This window comes from Neolamprologus brichardi, chromosome 22 (assembly GCF_056152115.1).
Source record: "Neolamprologus brichardi isolate AB-2024 chromosome 22, ASM5615211v1, whole genome shotgun sequence".
Taxonomy (NCBI): Eukaryota; Metazoa; Chordata; class Actinopteri; order Cichliformes; family Cichlidae; genus Neolamprologus; species Neolamprologus brichardi.
Genome location: NC_142124.1, coordinates 22,495,490 through 22,523,286, shown reverse-complemented (window position 1 = coordinate 22,523,286; position 27,797 = coordinate 22,495,490). Strand labels below are relative to the sequence as shown.

Genomic DNA, 27,797 nt, shown 5'->3' with positions numbered 1-27,797 from the left:
TAGATAGTATGTCTGTTAAGAAGTAAAGAAATGCAAATTAAACTGCCAACAAGGTAAATGCTACACAAGAGAACTGCAGTAGAGAAAAAGCTGCACCCACAGAGGAGTTCTGAGTTAGCATGCAGTTGAACTGTTAGCAGCAGTGAAATAACGGTGTTTGTTCCCACTGACTAATTTAATAAAGAGAAACTCTGAGAACTTCATTACAATGTTATCAGATCATTAATAAAATGAATCTGACTGGGCATGAACACACATGCGAGATAAACATTGACACACACACACACCTACACACACACACACACACACACAATCATTTGGATTTTTTTTTTTAACTGACAGACATGTATTTCTGCACTGTACACACAAACATTTACACGAGTGTCAGAGTCACTGTGAGTAACTTACGGGTTTCCATAGTCCCAGACAACGCACTGAGGATCTGATGTACCCTGCAAGATACAGGGTGAGGGGGAGGGGGGAGAGGAGAAGATAAGCTGTTATTGCCAGTCAAGAGGATGAGTGAGAGAGAAGGCAGCAGAGAGAGAAGACAGAATAGCTCATTGCCAGAGGAGAAAGAGTGATGCTGCATGGATGACGGTAAGAAGTAAACAGACAATGAAAGAGAAGGATTGAGATAGACGACAGGAGGGAGAGATGGAAAAAGAGTCATTGTCAGAGGACAACGCAGCAAATAGCTGCTTCTGCTGCTGCAGCCGAAGAGAAAAAGAAGGTGCATGAGAATAAATTGAGAGTTTTAGGGATGACAAAGGAAAAGCCATTTCATGGACAATAACTAGGGTCGTAAACATCCTGTGGGGTAAAAACATTAACATTCTTCACTTAAGTGCAACCACAGCAAAAAGTAGTCAGTTAAGTGTAAAAAGCAATGAAGTAAAATGTTATTAATGAAACATCTGGCCCTTTAAGAGTGTGCAAAGTTTCACTAATGTACCAATTTTTTCTTTTTAAAAAAGCAAAGTCAAAGTAACTGGATGCTGGTGATTTTCTCTCAGCTTACCCTTAATCCATTTAGTCATTAAAGCTAAAGTTCGCTCAGTGGCGTGTGGTGGCAAAGAGAGACTTGTCATGACTCAATCAGAGAATCAATCATGGGATCAATATCTTTAACCAGCTCATAGCAACTTGTTCCACCAGAGATCTTCAGTGATCTCTGCATCGATCACTTTTTAAATGGAGCCTCTATGTCCTTTCAACCTGTGTGCTTGGTAACGAGTGGACTGTGACTGGGTTTTGTCTGAATCAAATGGTTATTTGAGACATTTTTGCTTCAATCGAGTGACTGAAAACACTTTAAATGGCGCTTTGGACCTGACAAAATCAGCAACTATTTAAGAACCAACTATTAAAAACATTTTCTTGGTTCTGTGGGGTAATAAAAAAGAGTCCAGCTTCAATTTTAGTATCCACAACTGAAATGCTGGTATTCCACTGGGCCAACGCAGAGGAAAATCTACCATTATGTTGGCCCTGCCTGAATCCTGCATTAGGCACTTTGCCTTTGAGCTCCCCCTTATGGCAAAGGGGATTATAGCAGTAAGCCGACAGACAGAGTGCTGTGTAGATTATAAAAAGGATAATGTGATCTTAACTGAAGCCTCAGGAAAATCTGAAGAAATTACTTCTCAAGTTAAAATGCTTTCTGATAATTAACTATATTTGAAATTGGCAAAAAAGAAGGAAAGTAAGACATGCACATTGTAGCCTGAATTGTAAGGATTTATTCCTCTACAGGCAAGGTCATCCTTCCTTCTCTGAACAGTTCATTACTGATCTCCAATGAATCAGTGCATCCAGCGATCTCTGCATGACTGGACTTGAAAGGACAGGATGATGCAACATTTATATACTCTGGATCAGAGACTGGGTGACACGGATTGATGGATGACAGTGCTTTGTTCAGCCTCACACACAGACAGCCACCACCGACTATAGATGTCCCGTGGCGTGCATTAGCGTGCTGAGCTCTGTTAGCATTCAGCTATCAATCAACGAATGTCCTATTGGACCATTCGCTACAGCGGGATTGACACCTGTGCACTCCTGCAGTGTCTGCCTCTTTTTTTAGTGCTCATAATGACAGCGTCTGCTCAGCTGATGGTTATCAAAGGGAGAAACGTGCCTCTGCAATTCTAACAGTGGCATTTGTGGACAGTGATAGCTGGTACCTACCTTAAATACTCTGTCTTTTTTTCCTCTCTTTATTAAAGGAACAGCAGTTTCCTTTAACGCATTCAGCAATACATGCAATAATGAATACTGGCTGTGAATGGGCTAAGCTAATATGATGAAATGAGCTAATGTAACAAAACATGACTGCTCTGGTCTTAAAAGCCCTTCACTTTAAGATCATAGGTTTAGAATATGAAATGGAGAAAACCAGGATGATGCTTTTTGACTGATGAAAATGACCTAGATTACATTGAAATTACCAGGAAAGCTTATGGCTCATGCTAACCAGAACTTTCTTTCATAATTTAAAAGGCTACATTAAGGATGGCTAAAGGAGGGGTTGTGTTGTAACACTTGGCATATGGTCTACAGCAGGGACACGGGACTTTCTGGCCTCCTGCTTTCTACCTACCATTAAAGACACACATACACACGCACATACACATTAGGACACCGGGGAGATACACAGGGAGTCTGACTGGAGCAGATGTCCTCTCAGAGAAGACATGACCCAGCACAGAGACCCTAACATTCCCCTATGAGAGTGAAGCCTGAGGCAGCTGTTGCCAGGCCACTGCTGTAGCAGCTGGATGTTTCTACATTGGCCAAAGTCGACACAACTACAGAAGACACTGTATTCTGCCCTTTTAAAGCAAAAGCATTATTAATGCTGTGTTAATATTATATGGAAAAACTGGAAAGATTTTCTCAAGACTTAACATCTAGATCACTGGCTGCTTGTTAGCCGAGTCTGTCCAAATGTAACCTTTACAAGCGCTCCTACTCAGGTGTTGTTACCTTTATGAAGTTCTATCAAAAATATAGCCTATTTTAGCACTAGAAGACATGACGTTGCTCAGCTTCTTTTAATATTCTCTCTTGTATTTTGTATTCAGGAACTGCTAAAAGCCCAATTAATTTCAAGTACCAATTACAGAATTGTGTGGCTATGATTAAAACCTGGTTACAGTTTAAATGAAGGCAGAGTGGTGCTGTGGTTAGCACTCTCACCTCACAGAAAGGTTCCTCACTTAAACTTCAGTCGGGGTTTTCCTGCTTGTTCTTTTTTTATGTACTCCCTGTGCTTCTGTGAATTTCTTCCAAATATTTCCAAAAACAGGTATTATATTCCTTTTAAAAAATATAAAGATTAGGATGAGGAAATATTTACCGTGCTGCTTCCAGGTCCTGACTTCCACCCTTCCCTACTACTGACTCTTGATGATCTTGTTTTTCATGTCCTTGGCTGAAGTCGGAATCCTGCAGCCAATGGGTGCCCTCCAAAGTTGGTAAAAGCTGACCAGTCTTTTTGGTTGTTAGAGCAGCATTTGTTTTTGAGTGAAGCCTTACCTGTTTTGGTTAGCTTTCCTAAGGGTCTGCCTTGCTTGTTTTTTTTCTTGCTAAACCTGAAATGATTTATCCTTAGTTGTTCTGCCTTCTCTTGCAGTCGCCAGAAGAAACTTGTAAGGGAGAGCTGCCATTTTCTTTTGACGTACACCTTTTTCTCCTATTTTTCTTTGGTTGATATGTAGTTGATGTATAGATTTGTAACCTTTCTTTTAACTAAGGTAATTTGTTGATGGAGTTTTATTTTAAGTTAGAGCTTTTTTTTGTTTGGTGTACTCGCCTTATGCTTCATTGTTAACATTTTGGCAATAAATTGTTTAAACCAACCCAAACAAACTCCTCATGTTCCCCCATCTAGTATTATGTTACTCCCTTTCCCTGTAGACCATTTCGGGAATGTAACATAGTTGGGAGCCCATGTCGAGGAATTCTCATACCAGCACTAGATGGTGGAAGTTTGGTTTTGGAGACTGTTTGGTTTTTGGGTCTGTTAACAGCTGTGAGCATGACAACTGATCCGTTTGACTTAAGTTTCAGAAAGAACCTTCTTGGGAGGAATAACATATGTGTAGCAAAGGTGATTTGCTGTCATAGCGGCGCACTTCAAATTAAATTTTAAATTAAATAACATTTGAATTGAAAGAGATGACGAAGAAGGGAGTAAAGTACTCGCTGGAACACAGCATAAGCAAACCTAATTCTAGTCCACTGAGTTCTCCCTGTCTGGTCACAGCAAACTCAGATGGCACTCAATGCTTCCTCACAGGCTTCCGTAAAGTGAACGCAGACAGTAGCTGTGTCCTAAAACGTAGGCTAAGGCCGCATTTGAAGGCCGATTACGTCACAGCTAGGCGACGAAGGCTGTCCAAATTTGTCGACTCCTTCAAATGCAGCCAACAAATGCGTCCTTCATTTCCCCGAATTTGAAGGATGGGTCAGGTGTGGCCCACCATATCCCAGAATTCATAGCACGGCCCAGCCAATTCCAGTTTCCAACAATGGTGGCCGCTATTAAGTTTTAATATTACTCTTATTAATCTTTCTGGGTCACAAAATAAACTTTTAACATATTTTCAGGCGAGAAAGTAGCCGTGTAAACTTCAAATATCTGCTTGGTTTATCAAGACATCGCATATTTGCAAAAGTGCTCCGACGTTTTCGGAGACGGCTGTTCAATACACCCGCTCAATAGCTAGCCGGGGGGTTCAATGGTCACTCGACCCGGCGAGAGCAGCGGACTCCCGGCTTCATCGTTTTCTCAGGTTAAAGATAATATATCGGTGTTTTATTTGTTCTGCAGTAAATCGGTTTGGCTGAGATCAAAGTTATTAGATTAGATTAGATTAGACAAAACTTTATTAATCCCTTTAATGGGCTCCTCTGGGATTTTCACACAGCTGAATAAACGTCAAACAGACTGTGAGATGGTCAAGAATTTACGCCAGTGTCCTGTTATATTTCAGATAGCAAAGAGCAGACGGCCGAGTTTATTAAACTCCACCGAGACAGCGGTGTCTGTTTTTTTTCCCCCGATACCTCACGCTGAGGACTGTATAGACAGCATCAGCTCAGCAACAGATGTCAGTAAGTTAAACCTCCTTACAGGTTACTGGCAAGTCCTGCTTGCTGAAAGAGCTTCTGAAGTCTCAGCATTTGTTACGCCTGATCACTTTTTGCAGTGTACTGTGATGGCCTTTTGAGATGAAAAATGCACCTGTGACCTTTCAAAGGCTAATGACCACCGGGTAATGTTTCAAACTGCAATATTTATCTGGTTGATGTGGTTATTTATTTTCCCCGCTGGGCATAGCACATTGCAACAATGAATCTTTTTTTTTGATTGATGAGCAGAAGCTTCTCTGACACTAAACTTGGCAACATGTGAGTTTGGCAAGGCCACTGTCAACTTTTGAAGGAACCTTTATGACCAGATTCATCCTGTTGAGGCTAAGGTTTCTGCCATTGTCGACCTTTCCTGTACCTACCTCCAGAAGGGAGATAGGTACATTCCTTGGGATGGCTAGATACTACAGTCCTTTCTATAGAAATTCTCCCAAGTAAAGGCACCTCTAACTAGGTTGTGCAGCCCAATGTAGCTATTTGTCTGGAGCAGTGAATGGCAATGTGCTGTCGTTGCTATTCCAGATTTTTCCAAGCCTTTCCATACTCTTGTCATTTTTTTATGCATACAGTTTTGCTTCAGCTTTTTTGTATGTTATAACCCGCTCTTCTCTGTGGCTGGCAAGGACCAATAACAGCACAAACAAGAGTAGCACACAGACCGATTGTGACACTGCCTCTTGGTGACAATAACCAACAACAACTTATAGACAACATCTGCAAAGTTGCCTGTAGTCTGTGTGCAAGGCCACTGTAAAACCATCATGCTTCTCCTTTAGCCATAAGATGGAATGATGAACTGTCCAGCCCTGTGTCAGCAAGGATAAGCCGCACATCCGCCTTCATGAAATTTTGCACATGTGTCAGGTCTGGTGAAAATTTATGTATTTTTGGGTCTTAAACATGGGCGGTTCAACATGATTCTACATCTCTTTGTTGAAGTACTAGTAGCAACATGAAGTAAGCATTAGGTGATAATCATCATCACTTCATCTACATGAAACTTTCATTGGTGGTTTATCAAATTACATGCAGCAGCATGACTTTTAATTGGCGGACACTCTTTATCGCCACCTAGTGTTCACAGGTGATCAGCGGTAAATTTATACAACACCCAATTAGCATCCCAGGCTTAATTCATTCATGTTACCGCGTAAAACGTCTCACCTTCAGCACACCTGGATGTTCACTGAGGTGCAAGGGCCATACTGTTGCTGCTTTAATTTAACTTGAGACTATTCAGTTGATTAATGAGTAATATAGGACAGAGCATGGCATATCAAGGGACTAGATGCATCTGCTGCATTAATTGTCATCACTCTTCCTTTAAAAAAAAAATCAATTTACAATTCCCACCCCAATGTTTAGAATAATTTGATACACATAGGATATATTGTTTAAAAGAGTAACAATGGCATCTCATCCACTGGTTTAGGGTGTGCATGTGATCTACTATATGTGTCAGCCCTGGGCTGTGTGCCAGATAAGTGTCTGTCCTCAGCGGGAGCCTCTGGTTTATAGTACAAAGCAGCATGCAAAGATCAGCATTAAGACATCATCTGCTAGAAAGAGGATGTGCAACCTGCAATACCTTTGCTTTGCCAAAAGCGTTAAAAAGCAGAATAATAGGAAGATAAAAGATAGAGGCATATAAAGAAACTGCCATAATTGTGTAATGAATCAGTGGTTTACAGCAGGGAGATGAACTCAGGGAATAGCGAATGAATACTAAGTATTTTTTAATGAAACTTTGCAATACTTTTGACCATCAAGTCCTGGTCAACACAGCAAGAGACTGATTCCACTTTCATTTTAGCATGTCTTCGTCTATATATAGTGTGTGTGTGTGTGTGTTCCTGTCTAGCTATCTTTGTGAGGACCAAAATCTGCATTCTACTATAATTGTGAGAACCAACAGTCACTTGTGAGGACACACAACCCAGTCCTCACAAATTTGAAGGCATTTAAATGCATTTTTGAGGCTCAAAATGTGGTTTTAGTGTCAGAGTTATAATTAGGTCATGGTTAGGTTTAGGGTAAGGGTTAGGGTTAGGCATTAATTTTTATTGGTTAGGGTTAGAGTAAGGGGCTAGGGAAAGCATTATGTCAATGAAGGTCCTCACTAAGATAGCTGAACGAGGTTGTGTGTGTGTTTGTGTTGTCAGGAGGGAGCCGTTAAATATTTAACATTATCTTCAAAACTATGTCCACCACAGCAGAATGCCCAAAGAAACCCACATCACATCGAGGTCGTGAAGCATGCCTCTCATTAAACTAGCACTTAGTCCTTTTCCGCTGAAGACACCCCATGAGTCGTTATAATAACGCACTCCAATGTAATATAAACTGAACAGCTACCAGGAGACAACGCGATACAGGGAAGTCAAAAAGGTCTGCGTTTATTCAGGCAATTCACCGAGCGCTATGGCACTTTATAGCATGCAGCACTTTGAGCTTCATCTGAACTTAGAAAACATGGGTCGGCTGGGAGAAGAGGAGTTGCTTAAAGCCTTAAACAAATTTATTTTCTTGGAAAATACTTACTACAAGCAGAAAAATTCAAACCCTTGCACTAGAAAAAACTTCATTTACTTCATTTATTTTAAATGTTTTTGGGGTTTTTTTTTCATTTAGGAAAGTTTAGATGATGAAAATGAAAAAACATGATGTGATGCATTCTTTCATCCCTTAAAACTGCTTACAAGACAATCTAACTTTTGAAGATTTAGAACATGCTCAGTGGTCCGAAGCAGAAGCTTAGCGGTCTTGAATAGTTGCCAGAGAAAAGAAAACAGCTTTTTATATACTTACATTTAATAGCGGTGACAGCTCCACCACCACCATGGGCTCACTGGGTTGTGGTTCCGGTCGTATTGTCACGGTCAGGATTTTAGAGTTGATCACTGCAGGCGGACTGTAAAGACATTTGGTTTTTTTATTGTTATCTTTTTTGTTTTTTAGACGAGTGTTAGTGTACATTTAAGATGGAGCTGAATGGGCTCTATGACTTTGGAGAAAGACCAAAAATAATACATACAAATACCAACAAATAACAAAAACAAACTAGTAGGAGGTGAGGAAATCTAAAAGAAAGAAGAAAGAGAGAAAAGAGAGCGCCTGACTAAAAACAGAATACTGCACCCATTAACATTCAGCATGGCTACAGAGTGAAAAGGGTTTTAACAGATCCAGCTAATCCACAACCAAGAGCAGTGACCTGAATAAAAGGGCCCGGGGCCAGCACAAACACCATATCACAATGGCCTTTTTCACAACCTCCTGATTTCTTCTAACTTTTATTACTGCATGTTCTATGCAAGTTTTGGGACACATTAGGCCCACACCCAATCCAAGCTCAGAGTACACTTCCAAAAATATACTGACAACTCAAAGGGAGGGGGAAAACATCTAGGGAAGTGTGCTTTTTGATAAGTGTGATAAGCAGGCGCAAGGACACAAGAGAAGCAGCAGAGTTGTAAAAGCGAAGAAAAGACATATGGAGAACTGGAAGTTCGAAAGAAGGGAAGGAAAAAATAGAAAATGCACAGAAATAAAGAGAGGCTGTTGTAAGAATGAAGAGACCACAAGAGAGATTAAAAAGTCAGACAAAGCGCAAGAAAAAAATGAGTTACGGAAAGGTCAAAGAAAGGACAGCGAAAAGATAAGAATGAAATGTGGTTTTAAATCCTCAATAACAATAAAGAATAATTAAGTACTCACGTCGCTGGAGGTAAAATGATGCCAAGTGTCCTGTACAAGATGGCTCCAATGACATAGTACATTGTAGATTCTGTTTCGGCTTCTTGCTCTGAAAGAAAAGAAAATCAGTATGGTTTAATACCTTCAAAATAAACTCCAAATCTTTCAGCCCATCGGCCGGTTTATTCCATATCCCCCTTGTTATCTTGTGCAAAGGCCCTTGTTGCCGAAAACTAAAATACAATGAAATTTTCACAACAACAAAAACAGCTTGAGGCAAATGGAAAATATTTTATATCTAACATTTTATTTCAACCAAAAAAAAGTCAAACAACTCTAGACTAGAATCCACTAAAACTCATCAATGGCTGCTATGCTAGGAGCACAATGAAAATGACATGACACTTGTGACAAGTTCAAGACGCAACTTTGGGCTGTGGTGCGTAAATGCTCTCTATGATTTATTGCTGCCCTTGCTAATCAGTGTCAGAAATACAAGTAACAGTATGCACTGGCTCAAAGTTGTTAGGACACCACTGGCCACTTGCCCGTGATTTCTGAGAATAGAAGTTGTAGACTAGTGACAGGGAGAGAGCAGTAAAGAGAGCAGTTCTAACCTGTAGAGCTAACCAGCATGTCTGTAGTACTTTGATGTAAAAACTAATTTTAAAAATGGCCGTATGTTGGCTTTGTTGGGATAAACTGAAATATAAATCAGTAATTGAAGTAACGTGTAACCATATTCTGCACTGGGGTATTGAGCCTACCAAGGAAGAAACCAATGCTACTACTACTAGCACTGCTAACGTTAGATAACTCTGCAAACTATAATAAAAAAAAACCTATGAGTTATACAGCGCACAGTGTTGCAAATTTCAGCAACATTTAAAACACGCTTGAATTAATCAAAAACTTAATTAACAGTTTCATGTATCTCCTAAAATACAGATATAATATATGCTTGGCTAATATTTAACATTGCACGTTTAAAGTGTGCACAGTTTGAAATGTTTTCTTTTACACTAGGCTGCTGCCTGTTCTCTTGTTTAAACGCCCAGAAAATTAGTCGCTGGGAACGCTCCTAATGTTTAACACGGTTTAAATATGCATGACCTATATGCATGCAGCTGTAAGAAACAAACATAACTTGATCTCCTGACATTTCATCAAAACCTGGATTGCATTCATTATTCATCTGTTTCATTCATAAACTCCTTCAGACAGGTCTGTGTTTGCCCTTCCACGTAACCGGTGAGTAGTAGTATGTATAATGTGATTGATTTAACAGTGCAGCACCTCTGGTGCATTGCTAATAGACAGAAGATAGTGGAGAAATGAAGGATAACAGGATAGCTTAAACCTAATAACCCTCTTTTCTTTAAGGATAAGCCTGATGATTTTCCATAAAGTCTGTAGTTTTACTATTTAACATAAATTAAGTTTGAGCTAAGTTGCACTGGTCAACTAAATAATTAGATTTACCTGTCTCATCAACCATTAACATTTCAGCCTCATTTAAATGTACTCCTAAAGTGACACTAACACACTTTGGTGGCTACATCAAAATAAGAAATGTGAGAATATTGCAGCGCCTTCCCAAAGTTTCTGGCAGCTACACATTCCATATCCAGAGTAATTATGCTTCTAAGCTGAAAACATAAGTCAGGTGCAAGACGCTGGTTTCACACTTTGTGTGGGTGGAGACACTGTGTCAATTTGTTTCCTTTGAGCAGTTATAGTAGCTCAGCAATACTGTGTATCTAGAACTGCTGAAGTATCAAAGCCTCATTCCTAAAAGCAAGCCTTTTACCAACATGCCCGAAACATGAGTAAAGAAAAGTCAGTGTGTCAGACAACTTCAGACACTGTCCTTGTCCCTCTCGCTTCATGTTAGTTCCAAATCCCCTTTCTTCCTCTTCTCCTCCACCTCAGCACACACCCCTCTTATCCATCTCTGTTGTTGTTGCTATTCTCCCATGCACTTTTCAACTTTTTCACTCTTTTCAATAGTCGTCTTTTACACCCCCTTGCCTTCCATCGCTCTATTGAGTGTTCTTTTGCCAAAAAGAGCAGAAGCTCCCAAGGAGATGTAGTGTCCCTCTGTAAATGTCACTTTGTCTCAAGTGAGAGGAGGCAGAAGGAAGCAGAAGGGGGAAAGTATGAGGGAAAGAGTTCATGCTGAGAGATGCCACTCCCTCCTTTGCCCTTTTAGGCTGAGAGAAGCAATGGAGAGGCATCAGCAGAGAGAGTGGGGGGAAGGGGGGGGGGCAGAGGAGACAGAGAGGGCTGATGGTATCAGACACACTGGGTGACTCATCCAAAATCTGTCTGCCTGCTGCCTAAGAGGTAATACTTGGGAAGAGAGAAAGCTATGCAAAGACAGACGAGAAGAGAAGAGAAAGAGGAAGAGACAAAAAGATCTCAACTGTGGAAAAAACGCAATTGTGAGACTTGCGAGGAGGCAAAAAAAAACAGATCAAAGTCAGCATGAGAAAGCCTGCAAGTTTGATGGATCCTAATTGGACAATGTCTGCCAAGGCATGCAAATGAGAAAGTCAATGTATTATGGGTAAATGGTAAATCTATGTGAGGGGGTGGCACTCCTACGCTTGAGGATGATTAATACCACAAAAGCACTCAATCACAAAACTCTAATTTCCCATGAACAGACTTTTTGTCACTCTGCCCTTGCTAAACATCTAAATGATTGGTGGTCAGCTGTAATCCAGGAAAATGGCAAACCACCAGTCACCAGCTGTGAACTTTAATATGTCATTTATCAGGAAAAGATATGCTTGCAGTTGATTCTAAGCCATAACTTAGCAGTTTAATTGAAGACAGAAAGCTCCTTGTCAGTTGTTTTATTCTTTCTTCCTTAATTGTCTGTACTTTTCTGTTTTGCACACCACAACAAGTGTGGTCTCCTGCTTTAATAAACATATTGATCAGGCTCAGGCTACTTTGGTTCAGTGATGCCAATATTACCACTAACTGCCTTCTATTTAACTTCTAAGTTGCTCAATTGCTTTAAATTTTGGAAAAACTTCTAAACTGACCCAACTTTTCAAGACACGTGTATATGAGATTGTGAATATCCAATGCAGCTGACGGCCTTTGCCCCAGCAGCTCACTACTAATAAGTCTGCATGAATTCCCATGGCACTGATTTGCACTAATCTGGTGTATTTCCAGCTTGTAATTATAGGTGCCATGTTTTCTGCCTACTGGAAACTGTGTACGGTTTAGATAATAAGGACACTGCCTGGATAAAGTATTTCCAGAAAGAACCACACTGAACTTTTGTGGAAAAAGGCTTTTCTGGCAATTGTGCAATGCAGTGATGAGCTACCTTGGTTCAAAGTCCCAAAAATACCCACAGGAAGCAGCTGCCTAGAACGGTTACCACTGTAATTCTGGCAAACAGTTGGCCAAGGAAAATGAGCAGAGCTAGTGTTTATTATTGGTTGGCATCACAAATTGTAGCACCTTTCATACCTTTTTACATCTTTTAACTACTTTTTCTTGCCAAGCCACCATAGGCCTATTCCTGTCAATTTTCAGCTGGAACAATGACATGTTCTCTGGATGAAAATGTTTACAAGTCTGCAAAATAATTTCCTGCAGATTGAACACTGGAATCATCTATTCAACTGTGTTCCCAAGTGTATAATTACTAATTCCCACTCCAAGTTTCTGTCAACTAAGGAAAAAGACTGCAAAAAGACCACCAGTTTCCTATGAGACCACCGTCTCTATGAATAGTCCTGACCTCTCTGTCTCTATCTCTATCCGTTGTGTGTTTGTGATTTAGCCCCTCGTCTGTTTACTCTAATCTAGATGTTTAAAGTATGACTTGTGTTCATAATAATCCATGGGACAACTCGCTACAGCAATGAGTTCATTGAGCATGCCTGTAAATCCCTAATCCAGTTAGCGCAATGGCAGTTACTTTACAGTATTTACTTTAATTCAAACCACATACACCGATATACTTCGTGTGTGTGACCACTTGTTATTATATCTACAAAAGAGGTGGTGCGAGTACAGTTCGCAGTAAAGAGTAAAGATGCCTGCATTTATGAGAAATACAGGTATATTTTTTTTAAATAAACGAAACATTTCCTAACATATCACAGTCTTTAAGAGAGTGTGGAAGTGTGTTTCTGACGATGTCAACTCAGGTTAACAACTCAGGCGTCAGCCCCAATTGATGCTCAATGAATCACCGAATTTCCAGCTCCATCTCACACACTGAAAGGGAGAATCATCAGAAGTAAAACAGCAAAGGAGGTGGCTGATGAGTTAAAAGTTAACAACTCATAACCATGAGCATGAACCACCAATGGTGTATTTGAAATATGAAGCCATTGCTGACTTGTATGTTTGGATCGATGTGTGTACATGGCTGCGAGACAGAGTGCGCTGCATGTTCGTGCGATGGCAAGAGAAAAAGAGACAGTGGAGAGAGAGAGGGAAAGTGGAAGTTTGTCACCTCGAAAATCAGTGAAGAACAGTCCCAGCCTTTGCCCACTGAAGCGATTCATGAACCTATCTATTGGCTGTGCGTGCGTGCGCTGGCGTGCGCACTTACAGACACAACGGTGCCAATAGGGCTTTATGAGCATGTTTAAGCTGTCCATCTGAGATAGGCTCTCATTACAGGGTAAATGAACCAAACAAACCGATAGCAATCAACTGAGGACCTCAACTCATGAACTGCCAATGGGAAGTGGCAGAGTTCCCACAGGGCAAAGAGTACTAATAATGTCCTAACTCATAAAGCTATATGCGGTTTGGATGAAACAATTTACCAAATAGTGTATGCTAAAATGCCAATTGCGTGTACTGAATATCGCAGTGTAACTGTAATGCAGCTGGTCACTTTTATGGCACAATAAGCCCTGCAAGAGACAAAACATTCAACACGACAAACAATAAGGATAATGGACAAGAAAAAAGAACAGGATTGGAGGAAAAAGGGCATAAAGTAAGGAAAGTAAGTTCGAAAAACACAACATGGAGTGCAGGCAAGGCGAAAACTTTGAAAAGCAATGGCGTTAAACCGATCCAGCTTAAAACCTGCTATTCAACCGTTGAGATATCTGAATTCCCTGTTCCATAAAAATGCGCATAATAGGCTTGTAGAAGGCTAGATGCTAGGTGGTTTAGAATAAGCACAATACATGGTGCACAATAAAACATCAGAGGTGACGTGCCCTGAGGTTAGTATACAGGATGTCTTGAGCGCCAATCAAAGGGAGTTTGTGCCATCAGTGCAAGTCAGAGGTCAGAGGAAGCTCTGCCCTCTTGGCCTGCAGTCTCTCTGAACTTTAATTTAGGTAGGGGACGGGGATGCCTGACTGAAACTCTGCCAGTGTAATTTCCTGTGGGAAGCGACCTTTGCCTTTGTTCGTAGAGGATAGCATCTGCCTCTGTATTTCTCATTTCTACTTCAAACCATTACTATTTAACATCATTTTTCTTTCTCCTTTACAAATTTAGCTTCCATCTATTCTGGGATCATCTATATAGTTTCTCCTCCTTTTTTAACTCTCGCCATTTGTGTTTGCTTGAAACTGCACGAAAAAAATGTAGCTACGACTAAACGCAGTCAACATTCTTGCGCTGCTCAAAGTGAATGGATTTTGAAAATTGTATGAGACTCAATGCTCTCAAGGGGAAGCAACACACTTCTTCACAGATGAAAGACTGGCATCTTCTTGAGAAGCCCTCTAGGGCCTCTTTACAGTCCAAATCCTTCTCAGCACTACCCTTTAACGCCCCTGAGAAACCTTCTGCTTCAGTGAGAAACATCTCTGAGTATGAGAATTCACACAGGGGAACCTCTACTTGCCGAGCTGATCTGACCTTAGATTAGGAAACCATGAGTTGGTTCTTTTAATATATCAAAGATTTAAGAGAGGGAGCAAGAATTACAACTACAGCATATGTACTTTATGGTTAAGAATAGACTATGAAAGCCTTCCTAACCTTGTGTTTCCCATCTTTTTTATAGAAAAAAGCCAAACACAGAAATACATACATGTTGTGTTTATGAGCTGAAACTGGCAACCTAAAAGATTAGATCAACCTTGGTCAGTAGACAAACCACATTTCCTCTTTTTCTTACCTTCAGGTGGGATGGTGAAAACCTCTTTCGGGATGTAGAGCTTATCTTCCGCTGTTCGGGCCCAGTCCTTCATGCCCCTCCGGCCCTTCATGGGGAAGTTGATATCGCTGGAAACTGCTGACACTGGTTCTCTCTGAATGGTTACCACTGGACAAATGAAAACAAAACCCACATGAAAATTCACTTAGGCATGACACTAGGAAAATAAACAAAGAGTGCTGGTTAAAAGAAAAAAATCAGCCAAAAACAATAAAGAAAACGTCACAAAAAAATACACTGTTAAAAGTCAACGTGCTGGTCATGTGTTTAAATTCTGAATTATTGGAAACAGATTGAAATCAATCCTTGGATACAAAAATTCTAACTACGATGAAATACATTACTGTGCAAATGTCTTGAGCCATTTTGCTTCTTCAGAGCAAGAATTTCTTGAAATACTCATTTTCAGCTCGGTCCTTTTACCTGAGCATATATAGAGGAACACTTATTTTTTGTCTGTTAAACCACTTAACACTGACCATCATTCAAAAATAAAAAGAGTACCTAACTTAAGAAATGAGCCAGAGTTGTGTCTGCACATAAAAGAGAACCCATTTTAAATTCTTTAGGCCCTTTGCTACCAGCAGCTCATCATTTGTTCCAATTTCTGTAGCCGAATCTATGAAAAATGGCAGCAATAATACAGTTTGACTTTAATAAAATAGTACTTTTACAACCAGCAAGGTGATTCCCAAAAACCTATCTACCAAATGCTTGCCATTTCTCAGGATGAAGTGCCAAGTGTCCTAACTGGGTAAGTGGACTACAAAAGAAGAACTGATTAGCCTAAAATACTGGCAGCCACCAATGCTACCCCTCAGCTTCCCAGTAGATGCTCCTCTAGTATAAATCTAAAAAACTATAAAAGCAATTTCACAAAATATATATAAATATCTTTGAAAGTTGATGTGCTGGTCATATGTAGTTAAATTCAGAATTATTGGAATTTTTAGAAACTTTTGGAAACTTTTCTAAAAATCATAGGTGATTGTCAGAAAAGTTCACGTCTGACATTCACCATGAGGTCACTGGGATTCAAACTCATCTGAGAGTTTTAGTAGATGCACCTATGGTATGAATGTCAAACTCAGGGTAAAAACTATCTACAGAAAAAATTACCAGTATCTGAAAGTCATGTCCTTCAAAAATAAGAAAAAAAATCCAGCAAAGACCCGACACAGGACCTGAGAGATACATCTGGACCTTTGGTTGATTCATCAACTATATATGTTAAGCCGCTCAAGACTTTTGCGCAGTACTGTAAGTCGTCCAGATGTTTGTGTACAAAGAATCTTTCATCTGCTCCTGTGAAGCCGTGTGATCTGACAGCAATGAGTGGGCCTTACTGAGGTTGTTGGTAACCACTAGAAAACTCTGAAAAGGCTTCTGGGCCTCTCCAATGAGGTGAATGAAATCTTCCAATATCCTCATCAGCAAAGCAGCACCGGGAGCGATCTGTGGACAGCACGATGATAGAAAGATGAACGGAAGGATGTCATAAGTGCAATTATAACCCACAGCCAACCATCTTCTATGAGACACGTCTCAACCACTGATACCTTTTTACTCACTGCATTACCTCAACTACCGAATGTGTTCCCGGGCTGTAAATCCTAATCACATGGTTTATAATATTATATTTGGCTTTTTTCTTAAAATTATTATATCCAGATGGCAAGCAAACACAATCCGCTGCAGGGGTACCACACTGGGTCACATACAAAGCTTGCACAAAGACTACAAAGGCTATTGTGCATTTTTAAAACTCAAAGAAACATTAATAATAGGTAGAATCAAACCCATTTTCCATCACCACACATAAACATTTACAAAAAGATCTATTTATGACACTCGGTGAAGCAGACAGTCAGTTGTGATGATAGGGAGGTGCACAGAAGCGCACACGAGGACATAAAGTACCAGACATCCACATAAATGCAGAGTCTTACCTGGTGAGCGTCCTCCCATTTTTCTAAATTTTCAATGTCCAACATGTGGCTGACAATCTGGAAGAATTTCTAGATAAAAAGAAATAAAAAAGGATGTGCTCAGTTGTTGAAGCCAGACCATCAGGCAGTTATTTCCTGGATATCAAATAACTACTGATAACCTTGCTGTGGTTAGCACTGCAGCAATACTGCCTCTTATTCTCAATCATGTCTGGTTCATTCATTTGCTGTACACAGGCATATTGTAAGTCATAAATAATAACGTCTGTGAAATGATCGACTGAGACGGGAACATTTTGCTCGCTTACAGGCACTGGAAAAAGAAAAATGCTGCTAAAAAAAAAAATCCGCCCTGTGAGGCCATAGCAACTGTGCAGCTGTAGTTAATTGTTATGCACACCCTGTGCAGTAGAAAGTGAAGCTGCGGATGGAATAAATTTTGTTGTAAGTGACTCTGTGTGTGTGTGTGTTTGTGTGAGATTTATTTATTTATTTATGTATTTATGTCATGGTTGGTGACTTTAGAAGGCTCCGGGCGAATGCCGAGACGCTTTGCCTACCTGCACGTCGTCGGGAGCTGGGATGTAGGTTGCTCTTTTGAAGGTGTCCGTCACATTTCGCAGGATCTCCGTGGAAAAGAGAAGGTCGCCACTGTAGTAGCTCCTTCTCTGCAAGAGCTCCAGGAGACTCCGTACGATCTGAGACATGCCCTCCCCAGCCAGGGTCCTCTGACCCTTCGCGAGATGCTCTCGTAACTAAAATGCATTAAAAAAAGGAGATTTTTAGAAGTTTTTTTTTTTCCTGTCTCATGATTACAGGTAAACCCTTTGCTGTTGCACATGGTGTTACTCAAACTACGTAGCAGAAAAACAGAAACAGCACACCCGAGATTGTGTTTTTGACAAAGAAATCACAGGAATGTTTTGGATATGAGCCGACTGGGATATTTCAAGACGGGAGTATATATGTATATGGTTGGATTTTTTTCTGTTTTTGTGTATGTGCGTGTGTGTGTTTGCTTGTGCTTAAAATAGGCAAGCAAATCGAAGCCTAGCAGCACTTTCAGACAGAAACTGGATCTCATCACTTCAGAGAAAGAGATACAAAAAGATAGTCGGTGCGTGTGAGGCAAAGAGAAAGAGAGTGAGGGAGGGAGGAAGAGAAAGAAGCTGGGGGAACAGAACATCACAGCAAACACAGAAAATTAATTACTGACTCCTGGTATTAATGAAAGGTTGGAACAGAAGCTAACAGTGCAATCAGCTCTGTCATGCACGATCCCTGACCCCCATCTCCTTCCGCCATCATCGAGAAGATGGAAAAGGTTGAAGTTCACGGAGCAGGAAAACAGTTTCGCTGATGAACACATTCATTAGCTCTGTTCATTAATTGATAAGTGTGCGCACAAAGCTCTGGAAAAGCTAATTAGAGATAGCAGCGAGTCTTGGGTAAAAACACTCTGCAATTTTGAGAAAACTTTTTTTTAGGGCAGTTAAAGAAAGGTACATTAGAGATAAAAACAAAAACAAAAGAGAAGAACAGATAGCGAAGAACTTGAAAAACATGTTTCACTAAGCAGATGAAGCAACTCGAGTGCATCTGGAAAGTATTCACAGCGCTTCACTTGTTCCACAGTTTGTCATATTACAGCATTATTCCATTAAATTCATTTTGTCCCTTAAAATTCTACACACAATACCCCATAATGCCAAAGTGAAAAAAGTTTGCTTGAAATTCTTGCAAATGTATTAGAAATAACAAACTAAAACATAACATAAGTATCCGTACCCTTTTCCCAATACTTAATAATTACAGCTTTAAGTCTTTTAGAGTATGGTGCTACAAGCCTGGCACACCATTCATTGCAGAACTTCTCAAGTTCCATCAGGTTGGATGGGGAGCATCGGCACACATCTTCAGAGATGTTCAATTGGGTTCAAGTCCAGGCTTTGGCTGTTATCTTAGCTGTGTGCTGTCCTGTTGGAAGATGAACCTTCACTCAAGTCCGAGGTCCAGAGTGCTCTTGAACGTCTCTGTAGATTGCTTCATTCACCTTTCCCTCTACCCTGACTAGTCTTTCTGTTCCTGGTGCTGAAAAACATCCCCACAGCATGCTACCACCACCATGCTTCACTGTAGGGATGTTATTGACATGGTGATGGGCAGTGCCTGGTTTTCTCCAGATGTGACATGCACTGTCAACTATGGGACGTTATACAGACACGTGTGGGCCTTTTCAAATCATGTCCAATCAACTGAATTTACCACAGATGGACTCCAGTCAAGTTGCAGAAACATTTAACAGACGATCAGCGGAAACAGGATACTCAGTTTTGAGTGTAAGGCAAAGTCTGTGAATACTTCTGAACTTTTGCTATTTTTGTTTTTATTTTTAGTGAATTTCCAAAAGAATTCAAGCAGAATTTTGAAGTGGAAAAATGAATGTAATCCAGTCTGGAATAAGGCTGTAAAGTGCTTTGAATACTTTCCGGATGCACTGTAACTGGCTTAAATGGCATCTTTTCTGCTTTTTTTTCTCTTGTCCATCATTTTTTTTTTTTTTTTTATCAATTGTTCATTTTATTGTACTCATTTGACATTACTTACAGATAAATGTAAATATCTATATTCAAGTGAGATGCATCTGGCGAAGCTCGGAGGACCCCAGAAAGCAACTCCATTATTGTCCAGCATACAACGACGACTAGCAGATCCTAGAAAGAGATGAGAGAGAGGCACGTAGTTAATACAGAATGCAACAAACACCAAACATTATCTACACCACACTCTGAATACGGTATGCTTTTTCAAACTTCCAAAAACCAATATGGCCACAAAACACATAAATATGTTATTTGTATTCTGACGCCGAGAAGTAGGCCAATTCATCACACAGACAGGAGTAATACAGAGGGCGTCTGCTCAATGTATTTTAATAGCTATACGGAAATATCAGAATGCATAATATTGCTACTAATGAAAAAGCTAAAACCCAAGGTCACATCTATTCATGTGCTGGAGTGAAATATTATGCAGGATTGTAAAAACTACAAAATATTTTGTTTGTAGCAGTATTTGGCAATTTACACCTTCTGGTGATTCTAGGCTGGCAGGCACAAGGCAAACCAGTGAAAGCTGCCAAAGTACCTTTTGAAAAATAAATATAAACAAGTCCTTTACGCCCTCTTTTTTTGTCATTGCCATGGTAACTGAGATAAGTTAAAGAATGTTAATTTGATCTTAAATAAGACTATTATATTTAATTAAGGCTCAGTGTTAGCGGACTAACTCGTTCAGACATGTTTTGACTTCCCTAAAAAGATGTGGAAAAATGTCTTTATGCAGCAGACCTCTCGAACCACACCTGCACTCGACTTGCACGTGTCAAAGTTTGTACTCCTCTTTGGCAATAATCGGGCAACTCTCAGTTTAGACTGAAATAACAGCGATATGGTTTGACTGCATTCAAATGAGACATGAGTGCTGTATAAATTAAAGGCACTTGGTGGATAACGTATGTGTTAAGAATGTTACGACTGCCTCTTTCTATCAAAACTCAAAAGAGCAATGCCATTTATTATTGCTGAGGCACAAGTACACCCACTAGAGCAAATTTATTTCAAACACAGGGATGCAAGCAGAGCAATTTATTCTGATTAGCCTATAATCTTGTCTATTTTACCATCTTTTTCATATGATTGGCATTCTGTTGCAGTGAATTTGCCAGACACTTGACACCTGACAGTCAACTGTTCCTTTGCCTGCACTAAAGGCCTGTTGAAGTTAAAAGCTCACTGGTTTGCAACTGAATAACTAACCAAACAAATCACAAGAGCACAACTTTTGTTGGACATATTCAGCTACATACACATTATGTTCATGTCATCTAATGTTAATAATCTTCCAAACTACTATGCTGTCTATCAGCTGGAGTTTATGGGATCGGCGTCAACTGCAGCGGATTTTTAGGAATATAGCCAACCTTAATCATTTATGTGAACTAGTCCTTTAAATAGTCCAGCTGTCCCACTTAGTATTTAATAATGAAAAAAGATCCAACTTTTTAGTTATACTATAGTACATATTACTCCCTTCAAACGTATTCTTTTCTCTTATATTGAATTAGGAAAACATATACAGTGGCTTGCAAAAGTATTCGGCCCCCTTGAACTTTCCCACATTTTGTCACATTACAGCCACAAACATGAATCAATTTTATTGGAATTCCACGTGAAAGACCAACACAAAGTGGAGTACACGTGAGAAGTGGAACGAAAATCATACATGATTCCAAACATTTTTTACAAATAAATAACTGAAAAGTGGGGTGTGCTTATTCAGCCCCCTGAGTCAGTACTTTGTAGAACCACCTTTTGCTGCAATTACAGCTGCCAGTCTTTTAGGGTATGTCTCTACCAGCTTTGCACATCTAGAGACTGAAATCCTTGCCCATTCCTCTTTGCAAAACAGCTCCAGCTCAGTCAGATTAGATGGACAGCGTTTGTGAACAGCAGTTTTCAGATCTTGCCACAGATTCTCGATTGGATTTAGATCTGGACTTTGACTGGGCCATTCTAACACATGGATATGTTTTGTTTTAAACCATTCCATTGTTGCTCTGGCTTTATGTTTAGGGTCGTTGTCCTGCTGCTCCGCCCCAGTCTCAAGTCTTTTGCAGACTCCAAGAGGTTTTCTTCCAAGATTACCCTGTATTTGGCTCCATCCATCTTCCCATCAACTCTGACCAGCTTCCCTGTCCCTGCTGAAGAGAAGTACCCCCAGAGCATGATGCTGCCACCACCATATTTGACAGTGGGGATGGTGTGGTCAGAGTGATGTGCAGTGTTAGTTTCCCGCCACACATAGCGTTTTGCATTTTGGCCAAAAAGTTCCATTTTGGTCTCATCTGACCAGAGCACTTTCTTCCACATGTTTGCTGTGTCCCCCACATAGCTTGTGGCAAACTGCAAATGGGACTTCTTATGGTTTTCTTTTAACAATGGCTTTCTTCTTGCCACTCTTCCATAAAGGCCAACTTTGTGCAGTGCACGACTAATAGTTGTCCTATGGGCAGATTCCCCCACCTGAGCTGTAGATCTCTGCAGCTCGTCCAGAGTCACCATGGGCCTCTTGGCTGCATTCCTGATCAGCGCTCTCCTTCTCCGGCCTGTGAGTTTAGGTGGACGGCCTTGTCTTGGTAGGTTTACAGTTGTGCCATACTCCTTTTATTTCTGAATGATCGCTTGAACAGTGCTCCGTGGGTGTTCAAGGCTTGGGAAATCTTTTTTTGGCCTAAGTTTGCTTTAAATTTCTCAATAACTTTATCCCTGACCTGTCTGGTGTGTTCTTTGGACTTCATGGTGTTGTTGCTCCCAATGTTCTCTTAGACAACCTCTGAGGCCGTCACAGAGCAGCTGTATTTGTACTGACATTAGATTACACACAGGTGCACTCTGTTTAGTCATTAGCACTCATCAGGCAATGTCTATGGGCAACTGACTGCACTCAGACCAAAGGGGGATGAATAATTACGCACACCCCACTTTGCAGTTATTTATTTGTAAAAAATGTTTGGAATCATGTATGATTTTTGTTCCACTTTTCACGTGTACATCGCTTTGTATTGGTCTTTCACGTGGAATTCCAATAATATTGATTCACGTTTGTGGCTGTAATGTGACAAAATGTGGAAAAGTTCAAGGGGGCCAAATACTTTTGCAAGCCACTGTAAAATCACTCTGCTTTAAGTCTGCCTTAACCATGTTAAAGTCTGTATTTACATAATTTCCTCAAGGATTAATATAATATTCTGATTCGCATGATTCACAGACACCTGTATGCATGAAGTGATTTATGTTGTTTCATTAGTGTACATATATACAGCTTGTACTTTATGTATTTATTGCTCTGTTGATGAATAAGATTGGTACACTGTTTCAAGTGCTTTGACATGTCAGCGTGGCTAGAAAAACATCGTATGAACATGCGTCCAAAACATGAGATGGTACAATCTTCAGTCTTCGGTCTTTGGTCCAGCTGGTTCATACCTCTGTTTAGAATCACTCCAAGTGATCCTAAACAAATCGTTTAACCTAGAGAGAGCTGAACCCTAGAGTTTCATCAGCAGTGAGCTGGTACAAAGATCCTTTCTTTCTGCTCATTTAGCTGTGGCTCAACCAGCTGGGCAACACGTCACAGCTTGACCAGCAACAACCGCTAAATCTGTGTGTGCTCATTTGTGCAGTAACTCTGAAGACCCAGAAAAAAGCTCCGCTGTAACACCTGCAAAGCTGTGACACATCTCTAGAGCAGCTTGAGGAAAAATCTGGAACATCAATATAAGCAAAGAAGCAGCTGATCAGAAAAGAAAAACGAGGAACACAGGAGATTCATCACTTGTCGTCGACATTCTCCTTATCAAAAACATGACAGATAACGCAGGACAATTCACTCCCTCCCAGTGTTGATGGAGGATTGGTTTCCCCCTGAGCACGTCAAGGAGCAGATGTTTGAGCTGTATGAATCCTGGACTAGAAAGACGTCAGATGTCTTCCAGAAAGCTTTACCAATAACCAGAGGACCAGATCCAGGATTATCAGCGGTGTATCTCAGAGCCTCATTCATCCATTTGGGATGTTGAATGTTCTTTATTTCTGACTTCTAGGAGAAAAACGTAAATGCTGCTCTGACCCCTGAAAAGAGTCTGGATATCTGGTATGACATTGGAGATCAGAGACTTGTCTCCAATAAAGAAGACCTCAAAGCTGAAATTCAAAGCCTTAAACTGACTCAGTATTAGCCTCTCCATCCTGTGAACCTAGATCTGATCGCAGGCAGAACTCAGGCTGACATCTGGTTGAGGAGAGTTCTGATGACGTTCAAGGCGCTTTGGTTGACTGTAGCCACAATTAGTTTGTAAATGAGCCCTTTTTTATTGGTCTAATAATGGTTTTGTGACAACTCATCTGTATTTATTTGTAAAAAGATCAAATATGACTTACCAATCCCCTTACTTTGCATCATTATGCACACATCTGCCTCACAAACAGGTCTGTGTAAACCTGGTCAATCAAGAGAATGAGCTATTTTGACTTATAGACCTGTGACGATGGGGAATTTGGAACAAGCCAGATTTTTTTTTTTTTTAAATCACAAAAAGCTGACTTTGAAGTTTCTCCTTATTTTTCCATGACATTTCTCCAGGCAGTGAGCAACCTTGAGAAAGAAGGTAAAAGTATGTGTCTCATACCACATGCATAGAGAGTTGCCAGCCCTGTGTTACAGTAAGAGCTTTAGCAGATATTGCTTTGACTGTAGCTCTGCCTTTCCTAATCAGGAAGTGCTACTGTATGTACATGAGGCTCACAAACTTCCAAAGTTAATCATCCCATAGATTTTTTTTCCCCATTAAGTAGCCAGTCTCTGTTCTTCTGCTGCAACTTTACCATTGCTAAAAACAACATGCTCACATGTTCGTGATACTAACAAACTTCTGTTGCTCCTACTGGAGATTTCTTTAAGCTTCTCGCTTGGACATTTTTGTAACAGTTCTGGTACTTGAGTTGTGTAAAGAAAGTTGTGATTGCAATATACTTTTTTTCCCCCCCTTGTCACGATGCTGCTTGGCAGCCTGTTGCACAGCTCCCAAATCTTAACCAGCTCGTATTACTGCCTGGACTGAGCCATGTAATCCTGGTGAAGCTACAGAGGAAATGAGGGTGGTTTCATTGGTGATTGGGCAATAATAAGGACAAACTAGGCGATCTCAAACTTCCCACACCACAGCGTGACCGTACCTCACTTCAGGACTTTTTAGGTGGACAGGAATGTTATTCTGAGCTGAGATGAAACGTGGGGGCATTGCACCAGTTGTGATTGAAATGTGGCGTAATCCCACAGATGTTGGTGCAAGGAGGTGTTTCTGAGTTGCTTTTTCTTGGATTATATCCACATTGTCACTGTTCTGTTTTAATCTGGTTTAAATCAACACATTGTCTGGATTCCTTCATCACCTGATGAAGAGGTCATCCAAATGACTGTGGATGGTTTTGACTGGCTGTGGATAATTAATGGATCCTGACCATCCACTACACCACATACTAGACATGCAGTTGAACACGTACTCATCTGTTTCAACTCGGCTGCCACAAGGACAGACACGTGAAATCTTTACCACCTCATCTCTATACAACATTTATCTTAACCTGTTTGTTTTATAATGTTTGGATTTTATTTTACTGAATAACTTTTTTCACTGTTTTGGTTGCTGTGACATAATTTCACAAAATTTCTTCTGCTTTGAGTTGAGTGCTTTATTAGCTAAAAGCATGCAATGTGACTGACCAGTAGCATTCGTTGGACATTTGTTGTAGACAGTTTCTCCAGCTGAGGCTCTCTTCCATGACATCGAGAGGAGATGCTCGTCTTTGCATATCTCATGAGGCGCTATATAAGAAGGTGAGAAACACATAGAAAAAAAGCGAAATGAAGTCAAGCCTAGTAGGAGAACAGAAAAAAAAATCACCACGCGCACAAACACGCACTCGCACGCACACACACGCCGAACCAGAAGAAATAAAAAAAAGGGAGACAGACAGAAGCAAAGCACAAAAAAAGCCACGATTCAAATCAATGTTCTCCTGGAGCAGCTCCCAATCTTATTCCCTTGTACATTCTCAGAGCTCTCTGTCGGTGTCATTGCCTCAGTACAGTATCTCATTCCCTCTTCATCTTACCCCCTCTTTTTATTCATCTGTTTTCCACCCCTCCCTCTCTTTCATAACCATGATGAAAAAACAGGCAGGGGGAGGGGGAGCTGGGTGCTCTGAAGATATTCCAAGGGGGCACACTAGGGTTGGCAGAGGCAGATGCAGAGAGATGAAGAGGGACGGAGAGCGAAGAGCGAAGAAGGAGAAAATGTGTGATGTTCCCCCTGCAATGCCAACAGACAAGATCCTCGTCTAGTGTAAAAAAAGCTTTAGAGCTACGAAAAACAAAGAGGTCATGATGGAGCCTCCACTCAAAAGTTTATCATTTGCAACCCGTCAAGTCTCAGTGCTAACACAAGTGACACGCACTGAAAATATACTTGCATATATATATATATATATATATACCAACACACATGCACAGCTTCAGTCAGGAGTCATACTTATTAAAAACCACAGTGTTTCCTGCAATGGCTGACACTGACAAATAGCACCAAGCGGACCATTGAACATCCTGCCCTCCACCGGGGAGAGAAACATAGAAGGAAATAAAGCAAGTGAGAGACAAAGAGTAAGGGAGATTAGTGCTTTGAAAAAAAATGTTAAACAGGAGAGATATAAGGAGAAAGCAAATAACTCACAGATATAGAGAGAGGATAAAAAGAAGGCAATACAAGGGAAAAATGCAAAATCAATGAAGAGGTGAAGACGGACGGGTATGTGAACTGACATGAAGACAGGCAAAGGACAGAAAAGGATGTGAAGAGCTCTAAAAGTGCGAAGGTAGCTTTTGGGTATGCTGTTAATCTCTTGGAATTGCTTCCATTCTGCTCGATAGGTAGTGTGCAAGTGCAATTTTGGCACACACACGCACTCTTTTAAACTTCAAAAATACCACAAAATCATCGTAAAAACAAAGGGAAAATGCAAAAGACAAAAACTAGGGCATGAAACGGTTATACAGATTATACTGAAGCCCTCTGTCTGTAACGCACACTCAAGCTACTGACCAGGGCACTTTTTCTCATTACACGACCGGACCTCCTCTCCTAAGCCATCGCAGGGGTAGCCTTGCAATCCAGTGCCCTCGCACATCCTGATGCGTCGCTGCCATCCAGAGTCACACGTCTTGCTGCAGAGACTCCAGTGGTTCCAGCTGCCCCAGTTACCTCCACCTAGCGCAAGAGGAAGAGCGCCACCAGTGAAGATGGAAGTACCGCAATGCATGGCAAAAGAAAAAAAAAAGAAAAAGAAATGACAGTTATGAATGAAGTAGTAAATTTAACTTACAAGTCTAAAGCTGTTTTATTAGTGTGAGAAATTAAGTCAATACGAGCCCATTCTCGGGCCCAGGCTCATTAAACACACTAGTATTTTTGTTCTCTGGGGCTCCTGTCGAAACAGACTCATAAGCCAAATTAGGTCCCAACCCAATAATTACTCATGTGTGGAATATGAATCAGAAAAACAACCGTGTGGATGCCTTTAGATAATGCATGTTCTGTGTTTGCATAATGCCATCTGAGAGCATGTGACTGTGAATACTAATTTGTGTTACCGGAGCACGAAGGGTTGGTGCATTCTCTGCTCTCCTGATGGGGGCCTTTGCATTCAGCCCAGCCGTGCACCGATGGGCTACAGCGCCTCTGCCTCTGCTCGGTCCCTGTGTCACAAGTCACGCTGCATTTCGACCAAGGCCCCCAGTCTGACCACTGGCCCTCCACTGGAGCGGGAGACAGATCCGAGAAGATAAAGAGACACGGGAGCATGCACGAGGGTGAAGGGATGAAGATTTTTAAAGAGGAATCAGAAATGAAAAAAAAAAGAGATGGAAAAAAAAGACAATGATTGTCAGTGGAAAGGAAGGTACAGAGGAAGAGAGGGAGGAAAAAGACAAGGCAGATAAAGTGAGCAGGCTGAATAGAATATACAATGAGTTAGGATGAACAGCAAATAAATTACAGAAGCTATTTCGCTTCCCATAAATAGCAACAAACAAACACAGTGCAACTCCCATTTTAATGGACATTTTAAATATTTCAAACTGTTACAAAAAAACCTAAAAAAAGCTGAATGCAATTTCTTCCACGCTTTGTTTTAAAAGAGTTCACA

At 40.7% G+C, this 27,797-nt stretch overlaps 1 protein-coding gene across 11 annotated transcripts in view; it reads right to left on the bottom strand.

Moving 5' to 3' along the window:
• Nucleotides 1-27,797, bottom strand: part of adgrb2 (adhesion G protein-coupled receptor B2) — a 250,724-nt gene that overhangs the window by 85,258 nt on the left and 137,669 nt on the right. For all 11 annotated transcript variants that reach the window (XM_087835579.1, XM_087835569.1, XM_087835574.1 and 8 more), the window contains 11 exons: nucleotides 27,244-27,408; nucleotides 26,696-26,860; nucleotides 25,321-25,422; nucleotides 19,585-19,691; nucleotides 17,538-17,732; nucleotides 16,978-17,046; nucleotides 16,375-16,483; nucleotides 14,990-15,136; nucleotides 8,881-8,968; nucleotides 7,972-8,074; nucleotides 409-452 (listed from right to left, as the gene is read on the bottom strand). In XM_087835579.1, coding sequence (XP_087691705.1) covers nucleotides 409-452; nucleotides 7,972-8,074; nucleotides 8,881-8,968; nucleotides 14,990-15,136; nucleotides 16,375-16,483; nucleotides 16,978-17,046; nucleotides 17,538-17,732; nucleotides 19,585-19,691; nucleotides 25,321-25,422; nucleotides 26,696-26,860; nucleotides 27,244-27,408 — 1,294 coding nt within the window. The remainder of the gene's footprint in view (nucleotides 1-408; nucleotides 453-7,971; nucleotides 8,075-8,880; nucleotides 8,969-14,989; nucleotides 15,137-16,374; nucleotides 16,484-16,977; nucleotides 17,047-17,537; nucleotides 17,733-19,584; nucleotides 19,692-25,320; nucleotides 25,423-26,695; nucleotides 26,861-27,243; nucleotides 27,409-27,797) is intronic.